The sequence below is a fragment of the Stomoxys calcitrans genome, chromosome 3 (genome assembly GCF_963082655.1).
Source record: "Stomoxys calcitrans chromosome 3, idStoCalc2.1, whole genome shotgun sequence".
NCBI classification, from domain to species: Eukaryota; Metazoa; Arthropoda; class Insecta; order Diptera; family Muscidae; genus Stomoxys; species Stomoxys calcitrans.
The window spans coordinates 87,349,009-87,371,110 of record NC_081554.1 but is presented as its reverse complement, the minus strand read 5'-3'; the positions used below and the strand labels follow the sequence as shown (position 1 = coordinate 87,371,110).

At 38.2% G+C, this 22,102-nt stretch overlaps 1 protein-coding gene across 1 annotated transcript in view; it reads left to right on the top strand.

Moving 5' to 3' along the window:
* LOC106085046 (uncharacterized) overlaps positions 1-22,102 on the top strand; it is a 319,563-nt gene that overhangs the window by 115,822 nt on the left and 181,639 nt on the right. Inside the window, 1 exon segment of the mRNA XM_059364246.1 lies at positions 15,251-15,309. Within this exon segment, the coding sequence (XP_059220229.1) occupies positions 15,256-15,309 (54 nt within the window). The 5' untranslated portion in view covers positions 15,251-15,255.

Below are 22,102 nucleotides of genomic sequence, written 5' to 3'. Positions count from 1 at the left end.
GTAATATGGGAATCAAATAAAAAGTAATTGAAAGTTGAGTACATATCTGTTGTAAGAATTTGGTCTAAGCTGTTTACGGGGCCTCCCCAACACCAAAAACCCCCAATCGGCCATGAATGTCCAACGTCACAAAGCGGGTATCAAATAAAATGTCTTTGGAATTTGACTGCGAATCTGGGATACACACATTTGGGACAGAGTGTGGGTCCTTCTCACCCACTGAATGCTCTTCAATAAGATGTATGGTTTGATCGAGATAATATGTGAAATAAAACAAAGATCTATTGGGTTGCCCAAAAAGTAATTGCGGATTTTTTAAAAGAAAGTAAATGCATTTTTAATAAAACTTTGAATGAACTTTAATCAAATATATTTTTTTTACACTTTTTCTCTAAAGCAAGCTACAAGTAACAGCTGATAACTGACAGAAGAAAGAATGCAATTACAGAGTCACAAGCTGTGAAAAAATTTGTCAACGCCGACTGTATGAAAAATCCGCAATTCCTTTTTGGGCAACCCGAAATAACAGTAGAGTTCGAATCTAATGTTGATATAAGTATTCAAGTATCAGGGTCACATGCTGCCGTTCAACAGGACATGTAGATCGCAACAACAAAGGACTAAAATCATTTGTCTTTCGGGGGGATCGACTCTCTCCTCCCAATAAAAACAACACCAAACTGTCATATAGGACGACCGAGAATATATGAACTCAAATGAAAGGACGTGTCAGAGGCCAATCCCCCATCATATCCAAACAAAAGGAATTAAAAATAATATATGAAGACCGATCATGAGAATAGAACATAAATGAAAGGTCTTTGGTGGTAGAGAACACTTTTTACCCTCAAATTGGGATAGACACAGGAGGGCCTGTGGATCTTTAAAAATGTGGTATCCTAAGTGGTAGCTTTGAAAAATGATTGTGAATGTAGATAACCAAGACAAAAAATAATCGCCACCTTCAAAATGCTGAAACAAAATCCATGCTGATATTATTTCAGGGTCCGACCCCTAAACTCCCTTCACACCAGCCATGTTTGCCTACAATGGCAATAAATAAAAGGTATTTGATGATAGAAAACGAAATTGATAGCCAATTTTGAGGCCAAGTGATTGGGGGTCGTGACACCCCATTAACTTCCCCTAACCCAATGGCAATTGGGGCTCAAATAGAAGAAATTTGAGAGTAAAGCACATTACTGCTATTTTTGCAGAGCTAAGTATGAGGGTGCCCGCCCCACCCTACATACCCCTCAAACTGGACATATTTGTGGATTATGGTAAAAAGGGGCTCAAATCTGATATCTGTTGTATGGAACGCATCACCTTATAAACTCTGCCAAAACCACATATATGTACCGACTACAGCAATATGAAGCTAAAATGTGGTTTTTGGGAGTAGAGTATGCTTCTGATATCCATTTTCGGGGTTTGGCTACTCCAATCCCCCAACAAAACCAAGAGAATGGAGTAAATCTAACATCCGAACATTAATGGGCGGACCCTCCCCTTACCCTTTTTTCAAAGACGCTAGACCTCAGAGATGAGTGGGGCAATGTAACCGAAATTTAGTTTGTTTATAAAAACTCAAAAACAGAAATTTGGTATTCTTATTTAGAGGAGGATATCTAGCTCAGCCGCCCCAACTCCAAAGCCCGCCATATGGAAATTTAAACGAATAACGACAAAATGAGATCCAAATGACATTTTTTTTGGACTAGAGCACGAATCGGATATATAGGAGGCAACTTCACCCCCAAAAGTTCCCCCATGCCGGTCATATTTACCGACCATAGCAATATAAGGCGCAAATGAGAGGAATTTGGGAGTAGAGCATCAATATGATATACACAATGGGGAGAAATATCTGAAAGGCGGTACCAGTACCCCCAAACAGGACTTTTTACTTACCGTGCCTGTATAGGGCTCAGATAAAGAGAGTGAACGAAGGCGCAGTGGAGCGGACCCTGTCCAACTAGTTATGCTATAAATAAAACAAAAAATGTTTTTTGGACTTTTGGCACATTTGAATACCAACTTTGTAATAGATATTTATCGCGAAAATTTTACCAAACAATGAATGTGCCTTAGAAATTCCTTTTGTGTTTTATTGTACCTGGCAGCCATTTGTATGTTGTTCTAATGATTTTTATCATTGGACATGTGTGAAATTTTGTTCCGAAACTTTAAAAATTGTCACTTTTCGAGTTTACCTCCGCTCTCGTCCAAGCTGCTCCATATTCTTACTGCTCAGTCTAAACAAAAAGGGGAAAAAGATATTGTGTTTGAGAATGTGTCTATAACAGTGACGAGCACACAATTGCAATTATTTGCCAGCCTATGGGTCTGCTTGGGACTATTTTCTTGTGTACATAAAGTAATGTGCAAAAGAGTGAGTATTTTTGCCATCCACTGCTCTTTACGCTCAAATACTCACCATTTCTCCCTAGTAAGAGAGACACAAGAGAGTAATAATTGGTTCAGTACACGAATAATCGTTTGAAGCTAGCGAAGCAAGGTCCCTATTACCGTAGACGAAGGTGCTAAAGGGTTTACAATAAACAGAGGTAGTAACGTTCACTCGTACTACGATTAGGTATAACGTTTGATATGCTGAAGTGAAACATTACGCGGTTACCACAAAAACAAAACTTCGCGATAAAAGTATTTTGTTTGTCGTGAAAATTGCCACACGTTTTATTTTGTTGCCCATAGACATGCCATAAACTTATATATGTTACACTTTTATAGCCAAAAAAATATTTTGACTAAAGTCACAAATTAAACTTAGATCCTTAAAAATATGCCTTCAAAATTTCTCTTTGTGAGAAGGGTTTGTAGCTTAATAACAAACTTGTAGAGGAGTACACAGGATTAAGTTAAATGGGTACAACACAATGTACCCTAGCCAAGAAAGATGTGTTGGTGAGAAAGTAACAAGACCTCCACCATGAATCGCATTTGTCAAGTTCTTTGCCCGGTATCTCTTTATAGGCAAACAAAAGTTAATGATTAAGAAATGCTATGATAATGGAGCTACGTCAGGTTATAAACCTGTTCGGCCCATACTTGACTTGGATGCTAAAGACAATAGTGGATCCTATTGTGCAAAATTTAACCCAAATCGGTTAAGAATTGCGGCCTAGAGGGACTTAAGAAGTAAAATGGGGAGATTGGTTTGCATGAGAGCCATATCAAGTTATGGACCGATTCAGACCATATTTGCCACATATAAGTCATTGTGAAGTAATACGACATCTAGAGGCTCAAAAGTAAAATCGGAAGATCGGTTTATATAGGAGCTACATAAGGTTATGGACCGATTCAGACCATACCAAAAACTTTTGTTAGAAGTCATGGATACAGTGACTGTGCCAAATTTCAGCAAAATCGAATAAGAATAACATCCTCTAGAGGCTCAACAAGTATAATCTGGAGATTATAATATATATATATAGATTATGTATAATCTGGTCCATTCACAATCCCAACCAACCTACACTAATAGGAAGTATTTGTGCAAAATTTCAAGCTCCTAGTTTTACTCCTTCAAAAGTGAGCGTGCTTTCTACAAACAAATTGACAGACGGACATGGCTAGATAGACTTACAAGTAAAGGCTTATAAAGTTCGGCCGGGCCGAATCTTGGAAACTTACCACCATGGATTCTGCTAAATAAATTTAATTTAGTTGAAGAGCAAAGTTTTATTCTACATACCAAACTTCAGCCAAATCAGCAAAAATTAGAGCTTCTAGGAACAAGGAGGATCGAGAGACTGGTTAACATGGAAGCAATATCAGGCTATAAACTGCCTTGGACCGTATTTGGCACAGTTATAAGAAGTCGTAACAGAACACCGCGTGCAAAATTTCAGACGAACACTAACAGAACACTTTGTGCAAAATTTCAGCCAAATCGGACTAAAATTGCCGCATGTGAAGGCTCAAGAAGTCAAATCGTGAGACCGGTTAATATGGGAGCTATATCTAAATCTGATCCTATATGGCCCATTTGCAATCCCCAACGACATACATCAATATTAAGTATCTGTGCAAAATTGCAAGCAAGCTTTACGCGTTCGACCGCCATCGTGATTTCGACAGACGGAAGGACATGGCTAGATCGACTCAGAACGTCGAGACGATCGAGAATATTTACACTTAATGGGGTCTAAGATCAATGTTTCGAGGTGTTACAAACGGAATAGAGAAGTTAGTATATCCCCATACTGTGGTGGAGGTTATAAAAACGTGCTTAGTTCGGCCAGACCGAATCACGGGAACCCATCACTGTGGATTGTACTAAATATTTAAACAAACGTGCTTGGTTAAGGACGAATGTGTACATTATTCATTTCTACCAAATCAGTTAAAAACTGAGGCTTTTCGGGGCCGTAGAAGACATATCGGTAGATCGATGAATTTATGGGAGATATACTTAGAACGGATGTTGAAAGTTATAACAGAGCACTACCTGCACAACTTTCTGGACAACAGTTGCGTCTTTCAATGGCTTGAGATGTCAATTACAAAACAACAAACAACAACAACAAATTTTGCCCATGAACATTCCACTAAAGAACAGAGGCAAACTTCTCACATATCAATGTGTGCAGTCCGATTCAAGTTTTAAGCTCAATGATAACGAGCTCAATGATATAGCCGAGTCCGAACGGCGTGCCGCAGTGCGACACCTCTTTGGAGAGAAGTTTTACATGACATAGTACCTCACAAATGTTGCCTGTATTAGGAGCGGAAAACCACCGCTTAAAATTTTTTCTGATAGTCTCGCCAGGATTCGAACCCAGGTGTTCAGCGTGATAAGCGGACATGCAAACCTCTACGCTACGGTGGCCTCCAAATGACCTCAAAAGGACAAATGTAATCAAAAAGTTGAAATAAAAGTGTCCTGTTCTCTTTCTTTTGGTTTTTATTCATTTGAATGTCATAGGTTTATTTATAAAGAAACCCATTGAATAGTATCCCCTACAATATTAATTACAACAAATACAACATCAACAAAAACAATAATAGCAGATTTGCAGCAGGCATTTACTGGCACTGACTTTTTCATATTTTCTATTTGCTAAATCTAGTAAAACCGGAAATTTTACGCATTTCTTGGCTATCCGTAAGATATGTCTCTCTTATATTTTTGAAGCACTCTTGCATTTCTTGTTTTGCTAAAACTCTTGCCGGCCATTTCTGTGGCAGTTGGCATTTTTCTGCAGCCAGTTGCTATTTGCTGTCTATATCTCTGTCCGTCCATCTACACATCTCTGTAGTTTTTTTTTTTTCTCATATAAAATTGGTCTTATTTTTTCTCTTTGGTTAGGCGTTGGAAACGGGAAGGGAGAAGTGGCAAGGGAAAAAAGACAAGATATGTTGCTCCTCATATTTTTGTTCCTGCTTAATAATGTCCACACACAAAATATTTATAAAAGTGTGAGCTGTCCCATGCCTCTTATGTGTATAAATCGACAAACAGACAGACGGTCGGACGGACGGACGGACGTACAACCACAGGCCGTTGATTCTCATTCCTATTAGCGCACTATTGCATGTTTCGGTTTTCTAGCAGACTGCATGCAATGCTGTCGACAAACAGCATTAGACATTGATAGGCCGACCAAGCCTGTTCCCTGTTGGAAAAAGCTCTCCACCATACCACGGTACCGGGTATTAGTAGTGGTTTTGACCAAAAAATCAAATGCTCATAAAGAGATTGAAAATGACAGATGCCTAGCTCAGTTTTTGTTACGGCAAGTAAATTTCAAATGCACATGCCATCCCATGAGTCCGTTGTCATGTCCCCAATATGCAAAAACGAGAAAAAGCGAACGCAGTAATATGGGCGCAGCCCATGCGTAATGAGTCTTAAAATAGAAACAGAAAATTCATTTTTTTGCGGAAAAAAATTCCAGAATTTTCTCCTTTTTTGAATCGGGCACAAAACTTGAAAAGAAAATTTGTTGCTGAGGCTCGCTCTGGTATTTTTGTGCTTGATATGGGAATTAATTTGGAATTCTCTTATTAGCTTAGAATCACAAATTACAGCTCGAAGAGAAAAAATTTTGATATTTCAATTTACTTCAATGAGTAATGTAGCCCGATGTGTACCACATGTGGGAGGACTATGCAGAGGTCAAATTCAACTCACTATACCAAATTTCAACAAAATCGGATAACAAATATGACTTTTATGTCCGATTGGGAGTAAGCTCTATATGGCAGCTATATCCAAATATGTTGAATCAAATTCGAACACAATCCACTGTCCCAAATTTCAATGGAATCAGGAAATAAATGAGCCTTAAATCGGGATATCGGTTTATACGGCAGCTATATCTATATATTTGGTTATTATGTAAAGGAGACTGCTAAAACTTACCGTTCCCAATTTCAGCGAAATCGGATAAAAAAATATGTACTTTATGGCCGATGGAGCTTAATCGGGAGATGGGTTTATATGGGGGCTGTATCCAAACATAGTCCAATCTACACCATACTTGGTGCGAGTGTCGAGGGGCTGAACACAACTCTGCGCCACATTTCTACTAAATCTGGTACTAAATGGGATTTTCAGGATCCCATACCCTTAAATCGTTAGATCTTCAATATAGCAGGTATATCCTAATATGGTCCGATCTGTACCATACTCTGCAAGCCTGTTGAGGCGCCTAGCTTAACCCACTGTGCCAAATTTCTGCAAAATTGGATAAGAAATGCGCTTTTTATGAACTCAAGACCTTTAATCGGCAGATGGAACCATACGAGGGTGGACGGATGTATGGACGACAGATGGGTAGATCATCTCAGAAATTTATGAGAGAATATCGGAATGTCGATGCAAACGGTGGTATTTAATAGCACTCTTTTTAAGTTTTGATCCAAATCGATCACTGCTTTTTCAAGTCTTGACCCAAATCTTCCTCCTATAGAGCATTCGAGGAAGATGATAAGACGTTGGAGCATTGTCTTATGTCATTGTCAGTCTTTCGCGGCTAACAGACACCGGAACTTAGGTGGAGACACAATACCAGACACGAAACGGCTTAGGGGCGTGGTATGGGGTAAACTAAAGATTTTTTTCATAACACGCAATTCGTGAGCTCCCTTTTCTTTTTGATATTAAGAGCGCACAACAAACGTACGTCCATAGTGGGCATAGTGGTTCACATCCTGATTTCCATCTTACCTAACCTAATACATGTATTACCTACACAAAAGGATGGTAAAGGTTACCTCTTAAAATATTGGTCCAATAGCCATCAGGGAACTGGTCTGCTGCACCTGCTTTGGGTCTGGAAGACAATATCGATACTACCTCTTCTTCGCGTGCATACAATTTGTCCAGGCCATCGGCCTTCTCTGGCAAACACATACGGCCCCCGAAAAGGTTTTATAACAAAAGGCTCCTTAAAACTCATCGATAGTAAATCCCAACAAGTAAAAACTTGTTAACTTCGACCGAGCCGAATCTTTGGAGTCCACCACCATGGATTCTGCTAAAATTTTTCAGAGAAGAAATTTAGTTGAAGGGCGTAATTCCTCTCTACGTATTAAATTTCTTCCAAACCTAGCAAAAATTACAGCTTCTAGTAGCCGAACAAGGATAATCGAGAGATCAGTTTGTATGGATCGAGAGATCACTTTGTATGGCAGCAATATTAGGTTTTAGACCGAACTTGGCACAGTTGTTGGAAGCCGTAGCAGAACACCAAGTGCAGAATTTTAACGAAATATGGCTTCCAGAGGCTTAAGACGTCACAACGGGAGATCAGTTTCTATGGAAGCTTTATCAGGTCATAGTTCGATTGGATCAGCACTTGGCACGATTGTTAGAAGTTATAACAGAACAACATGTACAAAATTGTAACCAAATCGTACCAAAATTGTGGCTTCCAGGTGCTCCAGACGTCAAATCTGGAGATCGGTTCTATAGAAGCCTTATCAGATTATAAAACGATTTGCATCGTATTCGACGCAGTTGTTGTAAGTCTTAGCAAAACACTACGTGCAAAATTTCAGCCTAATTTGACAAAAATTATGACTTCCAGGGGCGCAAGATGTCAAATCGGGGGATCAGTGTATATGGTAGCTCATGTCTGCTCAATCGGTTAACAATTGCGGCTTGTTGGAGCTCAAGAAGTCAACTCAAAGGACCGCATTATATGGGAGATATATCCAAATCTGGACCGATTTGGCCCATTTGCAATCCCCAAAGAGCTACATTAATAAAAAAGATCTGTGCAAACTTTGAAACGGTTAGCTTTACGTATTTGTTTGGTGTTACAAACGGAATGGAAGTCGGCATGTCCGCTGAACGCATAGGGTCGAATCCTAGCGATAACAATAAAAAAAGGTTCAGTGGTGGTTATCCACTCTTAAAGCTGACAACATTTGTGAGGTACTGTGCCGTGTAAAAACTTCTCCCCAAAGAGATCTGCTATAAAAAGGAGACCCCATATTATTGAACTAAACTTCAAAGGACCACACCCATTGATATGTGAGAAGTATGCTCCTGTTCCTTAATGGAATTTTCATGGGCAAATTTACCCTACATCCGTTCGGTTTCGGCTATAAAAAAGAGACCCCATATCAAAGAACTAAACTTCAAACGACAGCACTCATTGATTTGTGAGAAGTTTGCTCCTATACCTTAATGGAATTTTCATGGGCAAATTTACCCTACATCCTACGGCGGCAAGTAAAAAGCAAAACCGTCAAGATAGACGAATCAAGAACAGAGTGACTGCTTTCCATTCGCCTGTATTCCTTTTTCAACAATGTCTGGTAGATTGTTATATCGGATTAAACTTATGGAAACCATAATCTAAACTCCTGCTGCCTCGAAAATATCGAAATGGGTGTGGGAAATCTCTGGAGAAAGTATTTCTGTTTAATTATTTAAATATTCAACTGTTATGGGTGCCGGGCCAAAGACATATCCAAGGGAATTGTAGAACGGACGTTCTTGCAAGACTAACTGGAATCTGTGGTATGCCTCTAGCGATATGTTGACAACGTTCCATATTCCAGACGAACTGGAATCTGTGTTAGACTTTTTAAAGCCCTCTGGATGATTAAACGAGGAACTTCTCCGGTTACTGCGGTGAGGCCCATTTCCACTTTGGTGGCTTCGTCAACAAGCAAAATTGTCGGATATGGGGCTCGGAAAACCCACGAGTTATTGCCTCTCCATATGTCGGGATTCCCGGATATGGGGCTCAGAAAACCCACGAGTTATTGTTGGGAAGCCCCTCTATTTGTCGGAATTGCCGGATCTATGGCTCGGAAAACCCACGAGTTATTTTGAGAAGCCTCTCCATCCTCAACGTGTGAGTGTTTGGTGCTGTTTATGATCCAGTGGGGTCATTGGACTTAACTTTATTGAAAATGAAGTTGGATCAACAGTTATGGTGAATGAATTGGGCCTATTTAGAGACTATTGAAGATTTTTTTGGTTGGAGTTTGTTGGTATTGAACTGGACAACGTTTAGTTTCAACTAGACGGCGCTATGTGATACACAAGAAACGAAACCATTGCTCTCCTCTCCATCCTCAACGTGTGAATGTTTGGTGCTGTTTACGGTCCAGCGGGGTCATTGGACCTAACTTTATCGAAAATTAAGTTGGATCAACAGAAACGGTGAATGAATTGGGCCTATTTAGAGACTATTGAAGATTTTTTTTATGGTTGGAGTTCAATGGTGAAGAGATTATTAAAGATTTTTTATGGTCGGAGTTGATGGAATTGACCTGGACAACGTTTACTTTCAACGAGAAAAAAATCTTTTCTGGCAAATTTCCGATAACAAATGATCACATTTTTGCAATATTAGTCCAAATCGGACAAACATATATATGGGTGCTATATCCAAATCTGAACCGGTTTCTCCCAATTTCAATAGGCTCCGTCCTAGGCCGAAAAACATACCTGCACCAAATTTGAAGGGTGTCGGAAGGAAAATGCAACCTGTCAAAGCACAGGACACAAATTAACATGGACAGACAGACACACAAACAGACAGACAGACACATAAACAGATGGACGGACATACCTAAATCGAATCAGAAAGTGTTTTTGAATCGATCGGCATACTTATCAATGGGTCTATCTCCCTTCCTTCTGGGTGTTACACTAAGTTATAATACCCTGTACCACAGTAGTGGTGTAGGGTATAAAAATCGAATTTTTTGAAAACCCAAAATAACACCCCTTATTGGAAAACCCTTTAAAAACGCCATATGTACTGATCTCTTAGTTCTTTCTCACTTAATGAACGAATTTCTAATCCAATTTGGCTGAGATTAAACTTGTAGAGTTCTGTTATAACTTTCATATATGCTCCGTAGCTTTAAGCTGGCAAATAGAAAAGAGATTTGAAGAGACTGGTTGCCAAATCATTTCTAATGGCTAATGCTCCCTTCCAGCAAGTTCTTAAACTTTCTTCAATTTATTGGAATTTGCTCAGTCATTAAAAGCACTGCTCCCTAACACTATCATCAAATGCCATCATGTGAGTGCGCATGTGCGCACTTCTCTTAAAACGGCTTTGCTATTCAAAACAAAGTGTTAACAACAATTGCCATTGTTTTAAGCTTCTCGAGAGAAAAAAAGCCACACACATGCACACACAAAGAGTTAAAGATTTAAACAAAGTTTTTTTCTGTAAATTTTTCGTACTTAGAACTTAAGCAAATAAGAGGATTTCCTGTCTAAGCAATTTGTTGATGACTCTTCAAGATGAACAAGAAATAGGAAAAAAAGAACTACAAAAGAATAGCCCAAAAGAGCTACAACAGCTAGTGAAAGAGAAAGAGGCACAAAACAACAATTGGAAAAAATTCTTAAGCACGAAATTTTTGTTTTGTTAACATTTTAAACACGCACTTGTGATTGAAACAGCCAAGAGAAAACAACAACTCAACAGCGGCACTAGTAGCAGTAAAAACAAAGACGTTAAACTTTATCGGTACTTTTGTCGTTCTGCGTGTGTGCGCACACTGGTCTTTAGTTTTTAGACACTTGCTTCAAAGAAAAGTCAACACAATAGGGAAACATTTCTTTTCATATAAGAAGAAAGGCATAAAAAGAAGAGAGAAAAAAAGAAATTAAGCATGTGCACAATGAATTTGTACAACAAGTGAGCAAATCCAAAAATTCCCGCAAAGGTTAACAAACTTGGCAAAAAAAAATAAAAAAAACAAAAACAAAAACAAATTGTAAAGAAAACGGCAAAAGCGATTATTAGAATTGTACCAAAAAGGTTTATGCCGTTATTGAAGACAGGTAATTGAACTTGGCTTAAGGCTAAAATGTTGATAAATGATGATCCAACCATAATGTTGTACAAATTTTGACTTCTTTTCAACGTAACAAACTGAGGACTTTTTTTGGTTAGAAAAGTGAAAAGAGTTAATTTTACATAATAAATGTTTGCCAGGGGCTTTTGAAGACAATTGTGTGTTTGAAATATGCTACAAGTGATTTCCTTTGCTGGGGTGGGTCGTGGGAATATTAATGGCATTGGAGAAGTTTGTGTCTTAAGTCTTTTGTTTTAACATGAAGTTGAAGCATGCATTAACAGATGATGAATATCATAAATTTGGTCGAAAAATATTTGTTATTAATTCAAATGACAAAAATGTGTGAATGTAACCGTGGCACAGAGACTAGCATGTCCGCCTATAACGCCGAACGCCTAGGTTCAAATCCCGGCGTGAATATTAGAAATCAGCGGTGGGTTTCCCCTTACTTATGCTGCCTACATTTATGAGGTATCCTGCCATGTTAAAACTATTCTACCAAGTGGTGTCGCAATGCGGCATGCCGTTCGGACTCGGCAATAAAAAGGAGGCCCCCTATCATTGAGCTTAAACATAAATCGGACTGCATTCATTGATATGAGAGTAGTATCCCCTGTTTCTTAATGGAATGTCCATCGGAAATTTAGTATTGCTGTGAATCGGTCGGAAAACGAGTTGCAAGGTGCACGAATGTAGTTTGACAGTATTTTGGCTCATAACCATACAAGAGCCTTCTTTAGCGCACGGAAACAGGCATATTTTTTAGTCCTTGTCTTGCTCTCTAACATGATTTAAATAGAAAAGTCCACCACATTGGTATCTGGCAGTCACTCTGAAGATAATTTTTTAGCCATTTTTGGTTTACCAGTGCTTTATGTGGTGCTGCCGAGTTGTTTGCCTGCCTAAGGCTCCAACGCATTTTCCAAAAACGTTTCCCAATAATAAGTCTCATTTACTTTGACGAGAATGTCGATGAAAACGATTGGAGAGCAGCCCTTACAATCACCTGAGATGGAAAATTATTTCGAGTGGCCGTTCGAGGGTTCAAATTCTTATACGATCGCTTGGCTAGACACAACCATTTTGAAATTTACGAATTGCTCATTTGGAAAAATTCATTCGTTCGAGAACACGATTGGTCAAGATTGGTCATACAATGCGTTTGCAGCGAATCTTGGGGTGCAAATGTGGTGATATACGTATATGACAGCTATATTTAAATCTGAGCCGATTTCTATAAAATTCGGCAGTAATATCGAGAGTAATAAGAAAATCCTTCTTGCCAAATTTCGAGAGAATCGGTTAACAAAAGACCATTTTATTGCAATATTAAAGCAAATCGGAAGGACATATATATGGGAGCTATATCTAAATCTGAACCAATTTCAAGTAAAATTCTCAGATACTGTGACAGTCGTCGAAGAAAGCGTTGTACGAAGTTTAGGGAAGATTGGTCAATAAATGCGCTTGCAGTGGCTCTAGGAGTAAAAATCGGGCGATATATATATGAGAGCTATATCAAAATCTGAAACGATTTCCATGAATTCCACCAGTAATGTCGAAAGTCAAGAGAAAATCCTTCCTAACAAATTTCAAGAAAATCGGTTAACAAATGATCATTTGATTGCATTATCACAGCAAATCGGACGAACATGTATATGGGAACTATATCCAAATCTGAACCGATTTCTATGAAATTCACCTGTAATGTCGGAAGGCATAGGAAAATTCTTCCTGCCAAATTTTGAGCGAATTGGTTAACAATTGACTATTTTATTGCAGTATTACTGCAAATCGGACGAATATATATATGAGAGCTATATCCAAATGTGAACCGAAAAACATGCCCGTACCAAATTTGAAGCGGTCTGCGACCTGTAATTTGTACACAAATTGACATGGACAGACGGACAGACAGTCGGACGGACAGACAAACAGACGGACATAGCTAAATCGAATCAGAAAGTGATTCTGAGTCGATCGGTTACAAACAAATGCACTAAGTTATAATACCCTGTACCACAGTAGTTGTGTAGGGTATAAAAATTTCAGCTGTGATCATCCCCTCCTAATGCTGCCAACATTTGTAAGGAACTATGCCATTTGGGAGAAGTTTTTACATGGCAGCCATGTAAAGCTTGGCACCGATGTTGTAAGTCACAGAATAGATTTTTAGGTCAAATTTCAACCAAATCAGGTGAAAATTTGGTCTTCTAAGGGCTCAAGAAGTCAAAACCAGGGAACGGTTTATATCTTTTTATAGATCAATTCGGATGAAAAATGGCATGGCTGTCACAACACAAGTCTATGTTCCAAATTTCAGCCAAATCGAATGAAAATTAAGGCTCCTAGGGGCTCAAAAAGTCAAATCGGGGGATCGGTATAAAAAGGGGGCTATATCCAAATCTGAACCGATATGACCCATTTGTAATCCCCAACGAACTACCCAAATCTGTGCAAAACTTCAGTATCTGTGCAAAACTTCAAGCGGCTGGCTTTATGCGTTCGACCGCCACGTGATTTGAGAGGGACGGACGGATTTCATTGCAGGATATTGTCCGGCTTAAGACCATTGTATAGCAAAAAACATTTTAAAGTCAGAAAAAGTGTGTTGTTGCTAGAAGCATTTGACTGGTTATCGCGATTTCAATTTCGACCAAGAAGTATCATCAGCGGGAGATGTCAAATGGATGATGGTGCTTTACAACCATCCCAACTAGAGTAGGTTGTAAAGCACACAGTCGTCTTTAAGACGACTTGATAATAAATATACGAAATTTCATCTAAATCGAAAAAGGGAATCTACGGTAAGGCGTTAATGGGTTAATATCCTATGGTGGAGGTTATAAAACATACCCTAGCATTTCTAGTCTTATACTCAATTCATCAGCTCTAAAATTTCAACTTCTGTTAAGACTCTCTGCAACAGCAGTGTCCTTATGCTATTAGTGTCTAATCTGCGATTGTTAGCGTTAAATCAACGCCTCTTGTCTAAGGATTCTACAAATAAATTTTGACAAGAAGAAATTCTTCATTGTGTATAGAAACAAACGCAGCAAGTGAGTAACCAACAGACGCTGCTGGCAATCCTTTGCATGCATTTGCCTCAAGCACTCCTTTTGCACGGCTCTTGATTTATACACACTTGTTATGCTTAAAATGCATAGAATATCAATTTACGCAATTTTAGCGTACCACAGACGCGCACGCAGGTTTATTTTTTTTCCGTTGTGGACTGGTTGGTAAGAAATTCACTTTGGTCAATCCTTTTTCATAGGCCATAATAAATACTCACTTGCCGGCAATATCTCTAGCACACATACCCACACACTCACGAAAACACAAAAGGGCACCAAAAGCAATTGGTGAAACGTTTGGCCATTGCTTTGGCCCAAACAGTCCATGCTTGCGGCCAGTCGATGTTGCTTTTCACAATATGCCGCCTATTTTATGGCGCCCTTTTCTTTCGTATATTCCACGCATGCGCAACTGATCGTCACATTGCTGGAAGTGTGTTTCCGTCTACCCCAATGACAGTTTGACATTGAAAAAGTGTAATTAATTAGTCAAAGTTAGACACTGCTATCAATTAGGGCTGTAACAGATTTGAAGGAATTTTTATCGAGACAAGGCTACCACAGATCCCAAAAGTCAAATAGCCCTGTAAGCCATAAAGGCCGCCTAAGAAGTCACAAAAGATTAAAGTGAGTGAGTTTTAGGAAAAATATGTTTAAACTCGCTGCATTAGTCCTGCCAATGTTGCAAAATGTCAAAGAGTATACCAGCAATGCAAGGGGAAGGAGGCAGCAATTTTAAATGCTCTTCATGTCAGCGATTAACAACTGACAAACGTTGTTAAATACTCAAATTTATTTCATGGTGCATTTATATTAATGATTATCTACATTTCTATCTTTCTTTTTATCTTTTGCAGCAAAAATGAAAATATTTTTGCCACTAGTCACGTGGATAGTGCTACTACTCTCGAGTACGGTAAGTCAAAAAGAATTTTTTATTTAATTATTATTTAAGAAACTTTGGCATAACATCTACAGTGGGGCTTGGCTTACAACGACACCTTAGTAAAAGCACGAAAAGTTAGGGCCGAATCTTGGAAACCCACCTCTTATCATTCTTTTAATAATTTATTCATTACTGGCTTAGCTTATGTGAGGATTATTTTGAAGAAAGCAAACCATGTTTGGAAACAGTTTTGCTAAAAACTTGTCAGTGATGAACATGTTATGAAAAGGTTAAGAAATATTTTATTGAGGTATTAGAAATATAATATTGAGGTATTAAGGTTTAAACAACTTCCGTAAAAAGAATTGTCGCTCATTTAAACGCCGTTCAGAATCGGCTATAAAAAGTAGATGGAAGGATTGGAGGTAGATAGGTTGGGTTATGTTAAAAGGTACGACATTTAGCTACTCCTATTTCCTCGTGGACACCCACGAAAGCCAGTAATAGGTTTTTTAGTACGCTCTTCCAATTCAAAAAATAAATCTGAACCCTCCACCAAGGACCGCATTTGTCAAGTTCTTCACAGTTTCATTTTGTAGGCAGAAGCTAAACTATGATAATTGAAATTCATAGAAAAAATTGCCATGATTTTTTTACATATTTTGATAGAAATGACCTTTTTGGTGCAAGATCTGAAATCGTTAGATCGGTTCAGATCGAGAGGCTAGCTTTACTGCCTCAAAAATAAGCGTGAAAGACGGACGGACATGTCTAGATTGACCTAAAATGTCATGGCGATGAAGAATATATATACCTTATGGAGTATTACACCAATATTTCGAGGTGTCTAAACGGAATGACCAAGTTAGTATACCTTCATCCCATGGTGGAAGGTATAAAAAACCTTTTCGTATGTCAAAATTCGATGCTTTTCAGATATTCTTTAAATTTCTTCCAATCTATGCCTCAGAGTTAATTCAAGATTGATATGTTTGGTTTCAAACGATGGGATCTTCCCTTTGCAAAAGATGAATATTGGTATAGAAAGTGATACAAAGTGTCGTCGTCCTCTTTATATGTTCTGCATATATAGACTCGTTAGCCTTACGAATTTTTATAGATGCGTCTGTAATAGCACGCAGATAAAAATAGGTAAAAAATCAGCAACAAAAGAGTAGGGGCCTAATTTTGGGCAGATCTGTTGAAAATTGTAGGTTCTACGGCCATTTAAGTGCTAATCGGGCGATACATATATATGGGAGCTATATCTAAATCCGAACCGATTTTTACCAAACTCAATAGCGTTCGTCCTTGGGCCAAAAAGGTGATATGTTCAAAATTTGGATGATGATTGAATAAGAAAATGATTCTGAGTTGATCGGTATATTTATCAATGGGTCTAGCTCTTCTCCTTCTGAGCATGCAAACAAATGCACAAACTTATAATACGATATACCACAGTGGTGGTGTAGGGTATAAAAATCAAATCAAATCTACACAAAACTTCACACAAATCCGATAAGAATTACGCCCTCTAGAGGCTAATATAGTCAAGATCCAAGATAGGTTTATATGGCAGCTATATCAGGTTATGAATCAATTTAGACCATACTTGGATGTTGAAAATCATTATAGAAGTCAATTTGCAAAATTTCAACCAAATAAGGTAGGAATGGCGCCCTATAGAGGCTCAAGGAGTAAAATCGGGAGATCGGAAGCTATATCAGGATGAGACCATATTTGGCACGTACGTTGAAAGGCGAGAGAGTACTCCCTGAACGTTCATAGGAGAAGTCATTGTGAAAAATTTCAGCCACATCGGAAAATAATTTCTCTAGAGGCTAACGAAGTCAGGATCCAAGGTCGGTTTGTATGGCAGCTATATCAGGTTACGAAACAATTTAGACCATACTTGGATGATGGAGATCATAGTAGAAGTCATATTTCAGCCAAATAAGATGACAATGGCACGCTAAGCTATAGGTGTTCAAGAAGTAAAATCAGGAGATCGGTTCATATGGGAGCAATATCAGATTATGGACCGATTCAGACCAGACTTCGAAAAATGTTGCAAGACAAATCAAAACACTCCATACAAAATTTCAGCCAAATCGTACAAACATTGCGGCTTGTAAGGACTCAAGAAGTCCAATCGGCAGACCGGTTTATATGGGAGCTACTTCAGATTAAAATTTCAGCGAAATCGGAGCCCTGCGGATTTCAGGGGCTCAAGAAATCAAATTGGGAGATCGGTTTACATGGGAGATATATCAGGTTATAGACTGATTCGGACCGTACTTGTCACAGTTGTTGGAAGTTATAACAGAACACTATGTACTTCAGCCAAATCGGATAAAAATTCTGGCTTCCACGGGCTCACGAGGTCAAATCTGGAGATCGGTTTATATGGGAGCTTTAACTAAATCTGAACCGATATGGCCCATTTGCAAACCACAAAGACATACATTATTAAGCATCTGTGCAAAATTTCAAGCGGTTAGTTTGACGCGTTCGACCTCTATCCTGATTTCGACAGACGTACAAAAGGGCGGACGTAACTAGATCGATTCAGAATGTATAGACTTAGACTAATATTTCAAGGTGTTACATGCGGAATGACTAGATTAGTATAAATAGTATACAATTTATAAAACCATTTGCACTTTTTTGGGTATATGCTTCAAAATTCGTGCCTCAGAAGATACTGGACCCATTGCGGCTGTGCTGCAAATACTAGCAATTTGCTAATCATATGAAGCCAAAGCCATTTTCATTTTGAATCCATACATGGGCAATGAAACTCCCGAAACTTTTATGAGTGTTACAAAGTATACAAAGTTCAAAGCGGCTAAATTTAAAGCTTTTATATAGTTGCTCATATCTTGCTCACAGAAAAGAAATAATTGCCAAGATCAAATCATTAATCACCAAAAATAAAATATAATAATTTAATCATTCTCGATAAACAACAATAAATTAATTTTCTCATCGTTTGGTTCATAAAGACTTCCACCAAATTCTATTTGGGAAAAGATTTACCTCAAACAATAAGAGATCCCATTAATTGGAGACCAAATCAAATAGGACGAAACAATATCCAGAATAAATGGCTGGGTTGCTAAAGTCTAATGATGACTTTGAGCCAAAAAACCGCACTAGAAGTCAATAAACTTTGATTGCGAAAAAGCAAATTCTTTAAGTTTTTGTGTTTGTTAAAAGATTTTAAAACAAAAACTTAAATACCCACAGACCGGAGGAAACTCCAAACTATGCAAACATATGTACACATGTTCGTTTATTGGCCACAAAGGAAAGGTTTATTGACTTAAACATTAAGTTTATGTTTATTTCAATGGCTGTTTGTTTTTTCACCAAGCTTTCGAACGATGACTATACAATATGAGCATTTCTCGGCTATTCTTGTTGTTTTTGTTTTCCTCCATTTCATGTACGATACTCTTAAGTCAATATTAGAGGATCATTAGGGTCTGTACAAATCTACAGAACTTGGCAAACTAAAAAGTCTACAATGTTGACAACCAAAAGAAAACAAGAAACAACTATGGCACATAGAAGTATGCTGCCATTGACCGTTCTTCCCACTGATCAGACACCCCAAAGGTCTTTGGACTTTCTTTTGAACGCTCCCTCTGCTTAACTTTTGATTGGCTTTTTTTTAGATTTAGTTTTTTTTTGTTTTCGTTTTGAGAGAATTTCTCAGATTTTGTGTATTGACTACTTTTGGCTGGTACTCCTATAATTTACATGTTCCTAACATTTCTTGACTAATGATTATCGTTTTCATGGATGAACTATACAATTTGTGTTGCTTGCCAATCTTGCCATTTCTTCTGCTTTCTTTATCGACATTATTTGCATATCTTTCGCCATGGCAGTCGAATCGTTGGTGGCAGAAGGTCGTCAGCTTTTACTCGTGACCGCTATTTTATAGTCTGCTATATGTTGGCCAGTATCTATAAAAATAGACAACACAAAATCCCGTTGGTTTGTTTTTTTTTTTTTTTTGTCTGTTCATTTATTTTTGGTCATCATTAATTCTTGCCTTTTCTTATGCTTGGCCATCATTAAATTTTCACATTTCACATTTTTTGCCATCTTTCGTACATCAACCAACAACTCGACTCCCTCATGGCAAATTTATGTGGCAGCCAAAATGGATTTTATCATGATGAATTTAATGACGTGCTGAAATATTTTCTATTTTAACATTCATCTGCATGACAAGTAGCAATTAAATTGATAAGAATGCCATAACACAAGCGAATTATTATTTCTAAAGTGAGTTTGTGTGTGTGTGTGTGTGTTAGTGCTTTTGATTGCCTTTAATTGTCCAAAGACTTGATGAATATTAAGCACAAAATTTCTTGTGTGAGGGCGGGTAAACAAAAGACTTAAGAAACAAACCTAATTGTATTAGAGAAAGGCATTTTAATGCTGATATTCATACAAGTGGAAGATGTACCACAACTGAAGACTACAAAACTAGTGACAGTAAAATGAAAGTTGAATTTTTGAAGGAATTATAACACTTGGTTTTCTTTTTTAAATGAGAATCATAACGATTGGGCTTTTAAATTTCCTGTAATTTAATTTGCCCCTGTTCCTTAGTGGAATGTTCATGGGCAAAATTTGCATTTACAAGGAGTGATTCAAAATTAGTATTGTGCTTTGAAATGACATTAAATTAGAAATTTTGGGATTTTGTCTGTGATGCTTATCACCCATCACCCTGTTTTTTATACCCTACACCACCACTATAATACAGGGTATTATAGATTTGTGCATTTGTTTGCCTCGCTAAGAAAGAGAACAAGTAAGAGCGTGCTAAGTTCGGCCGGGCCGAATCTTATATACCCTCCACCATGGATCGCATCTGTTGAGTTCTTTGCGCAGTATCTCTTTTTAGGCAAACAAAGAATAATGAAGCCCATAAGAGGCCATGGGAGAAGCCGTTGTACAAAATCTGTGCCAAATCGGATAGGAATTGCGCCTTCTAAAAGCTCAAGAAGTCAAGACCCAAGATCGGTTTATATAGCAGCTATATCAGATTATTGACCGATTTGAACCATACTTCGCACAGTTGTTGGAAGTGATATGAAAACACTATGAGCAAAATTTCAGTCAAATCGTATTAGAATTGCGCCCTCTATAGGCTCAAGAAGTCAAGACCCAAGATCGGTTTATATGGAAGCTATATCAAAACATGAACCGATTTGAACCATACTTGGCACTGTTGTTGGATATCATAACAAAACACGTCGTGCAAAATTTCATTCCAATCGGATAAGAATGGCGCCCTCTAGAGGCTCAAGAAGTCAAGACCCAAGATCGGTTTATATGACAGCTTTATTAGGTTATGGACCGATTTGAACCATACTTAGCACAATTGTTGGATATCATATCAAAACATGTCTTGCAAAATTTCACTTCAATCGGATAAGAATTGCGCACTCTAGAGGCTCAAGAAGTCAAGACCCAAGATCGGTTTATATAGCAGCTATATCAAAACATGGACCGATATGGCCCATTTACAATACCAACCGACCTACACTAAAAAGAAGTATTTGTGTAAAATTGCAAGTGGCTAGCTTTACTCCTTCGGAAGTTAGCGTGCTTTCGACAGACAGACGAACGGACGGACGGACGGACAGACGGACGGACGGACAGACGGACGGACAGACGGACGGACAGACGGACGGACAGACGGACGGACGGACAGACGGACAGACGGACGGACAGACGGACACACGGACAGACTTACGGACATGGCTAGATCGACATAACATGTCGCGACGATCAAGAATATATATACTTTATGGGGTCTCAGACGAATATTTCGAGTAGTTACAAACAGAATGACGAAATTAGTAAACTAGACCCATTGATAAATATACAGATCGACTCAGAATCACTTTCTGATTCGATTAAGCCATGTCCATCTGTGAGTCCATGTATTCTTGCAATCAAAGTGCAGGTCGTATTTGTTGTCAAATCATCATGAAATTTTGCACATATCACTTCTTTGGCCCAAGGACAAACGCTATTGATTTGGATAAATATCGGTTCAGATTTAGATATAGCTCCCATATATCTGTATCGCCCGATTTGCACTTAAATTGCCACCGTAAGGACAATTTTCAACTGATCTGCTCAAAATTTTTCACGGATTGTTTTGTTACCGAGCTTAACATATCTGCATATAATGAACATAATTTTCATCAAAATCTGTTCAGATTTAGATATAACTCCCATAAATATGTATCGCCCAATTTGCACTTAAATAGCCCTAGTGGCTACAATTTCAATACAACAATTTTCAACCGATCTGCAAAAAAAATTTTGCATGGATTGTTTTGTTACTGATCTTAACATATCTGCAAATTTTCATCAAAATCAATAGGGGTGCAATTCTTGTCCGATTTAACTGCATGAAGTTGTTTATTATGACTTCCAACAACTGGAACCAAGTATGGTTCAAACGGGTCAATAACTTGATATAGCTGCCATCTTCTTCTTAAGCCTCTAGAGGGCGCAATTCTTATCCAATTTTTTTGAAATTTTGTACAACGGCTTCTCCCATGACCTTCAACATCCCAATATGGTCTTAGTCGATCTTTACCCTGATACAGCTCCCATATAAACCGATCTCGCGAATGTGCTTCTTGAGCCCCTTCAAGGAGCAAATCTTATCCGATTGGATTGAAATATTAAACAATGACTTCTACTAAGGTCTTCAACATTCAATTCACTTATGGTCCGAATCGGACTATAACTTGATGTATCTCCAATAGCATAACAATTC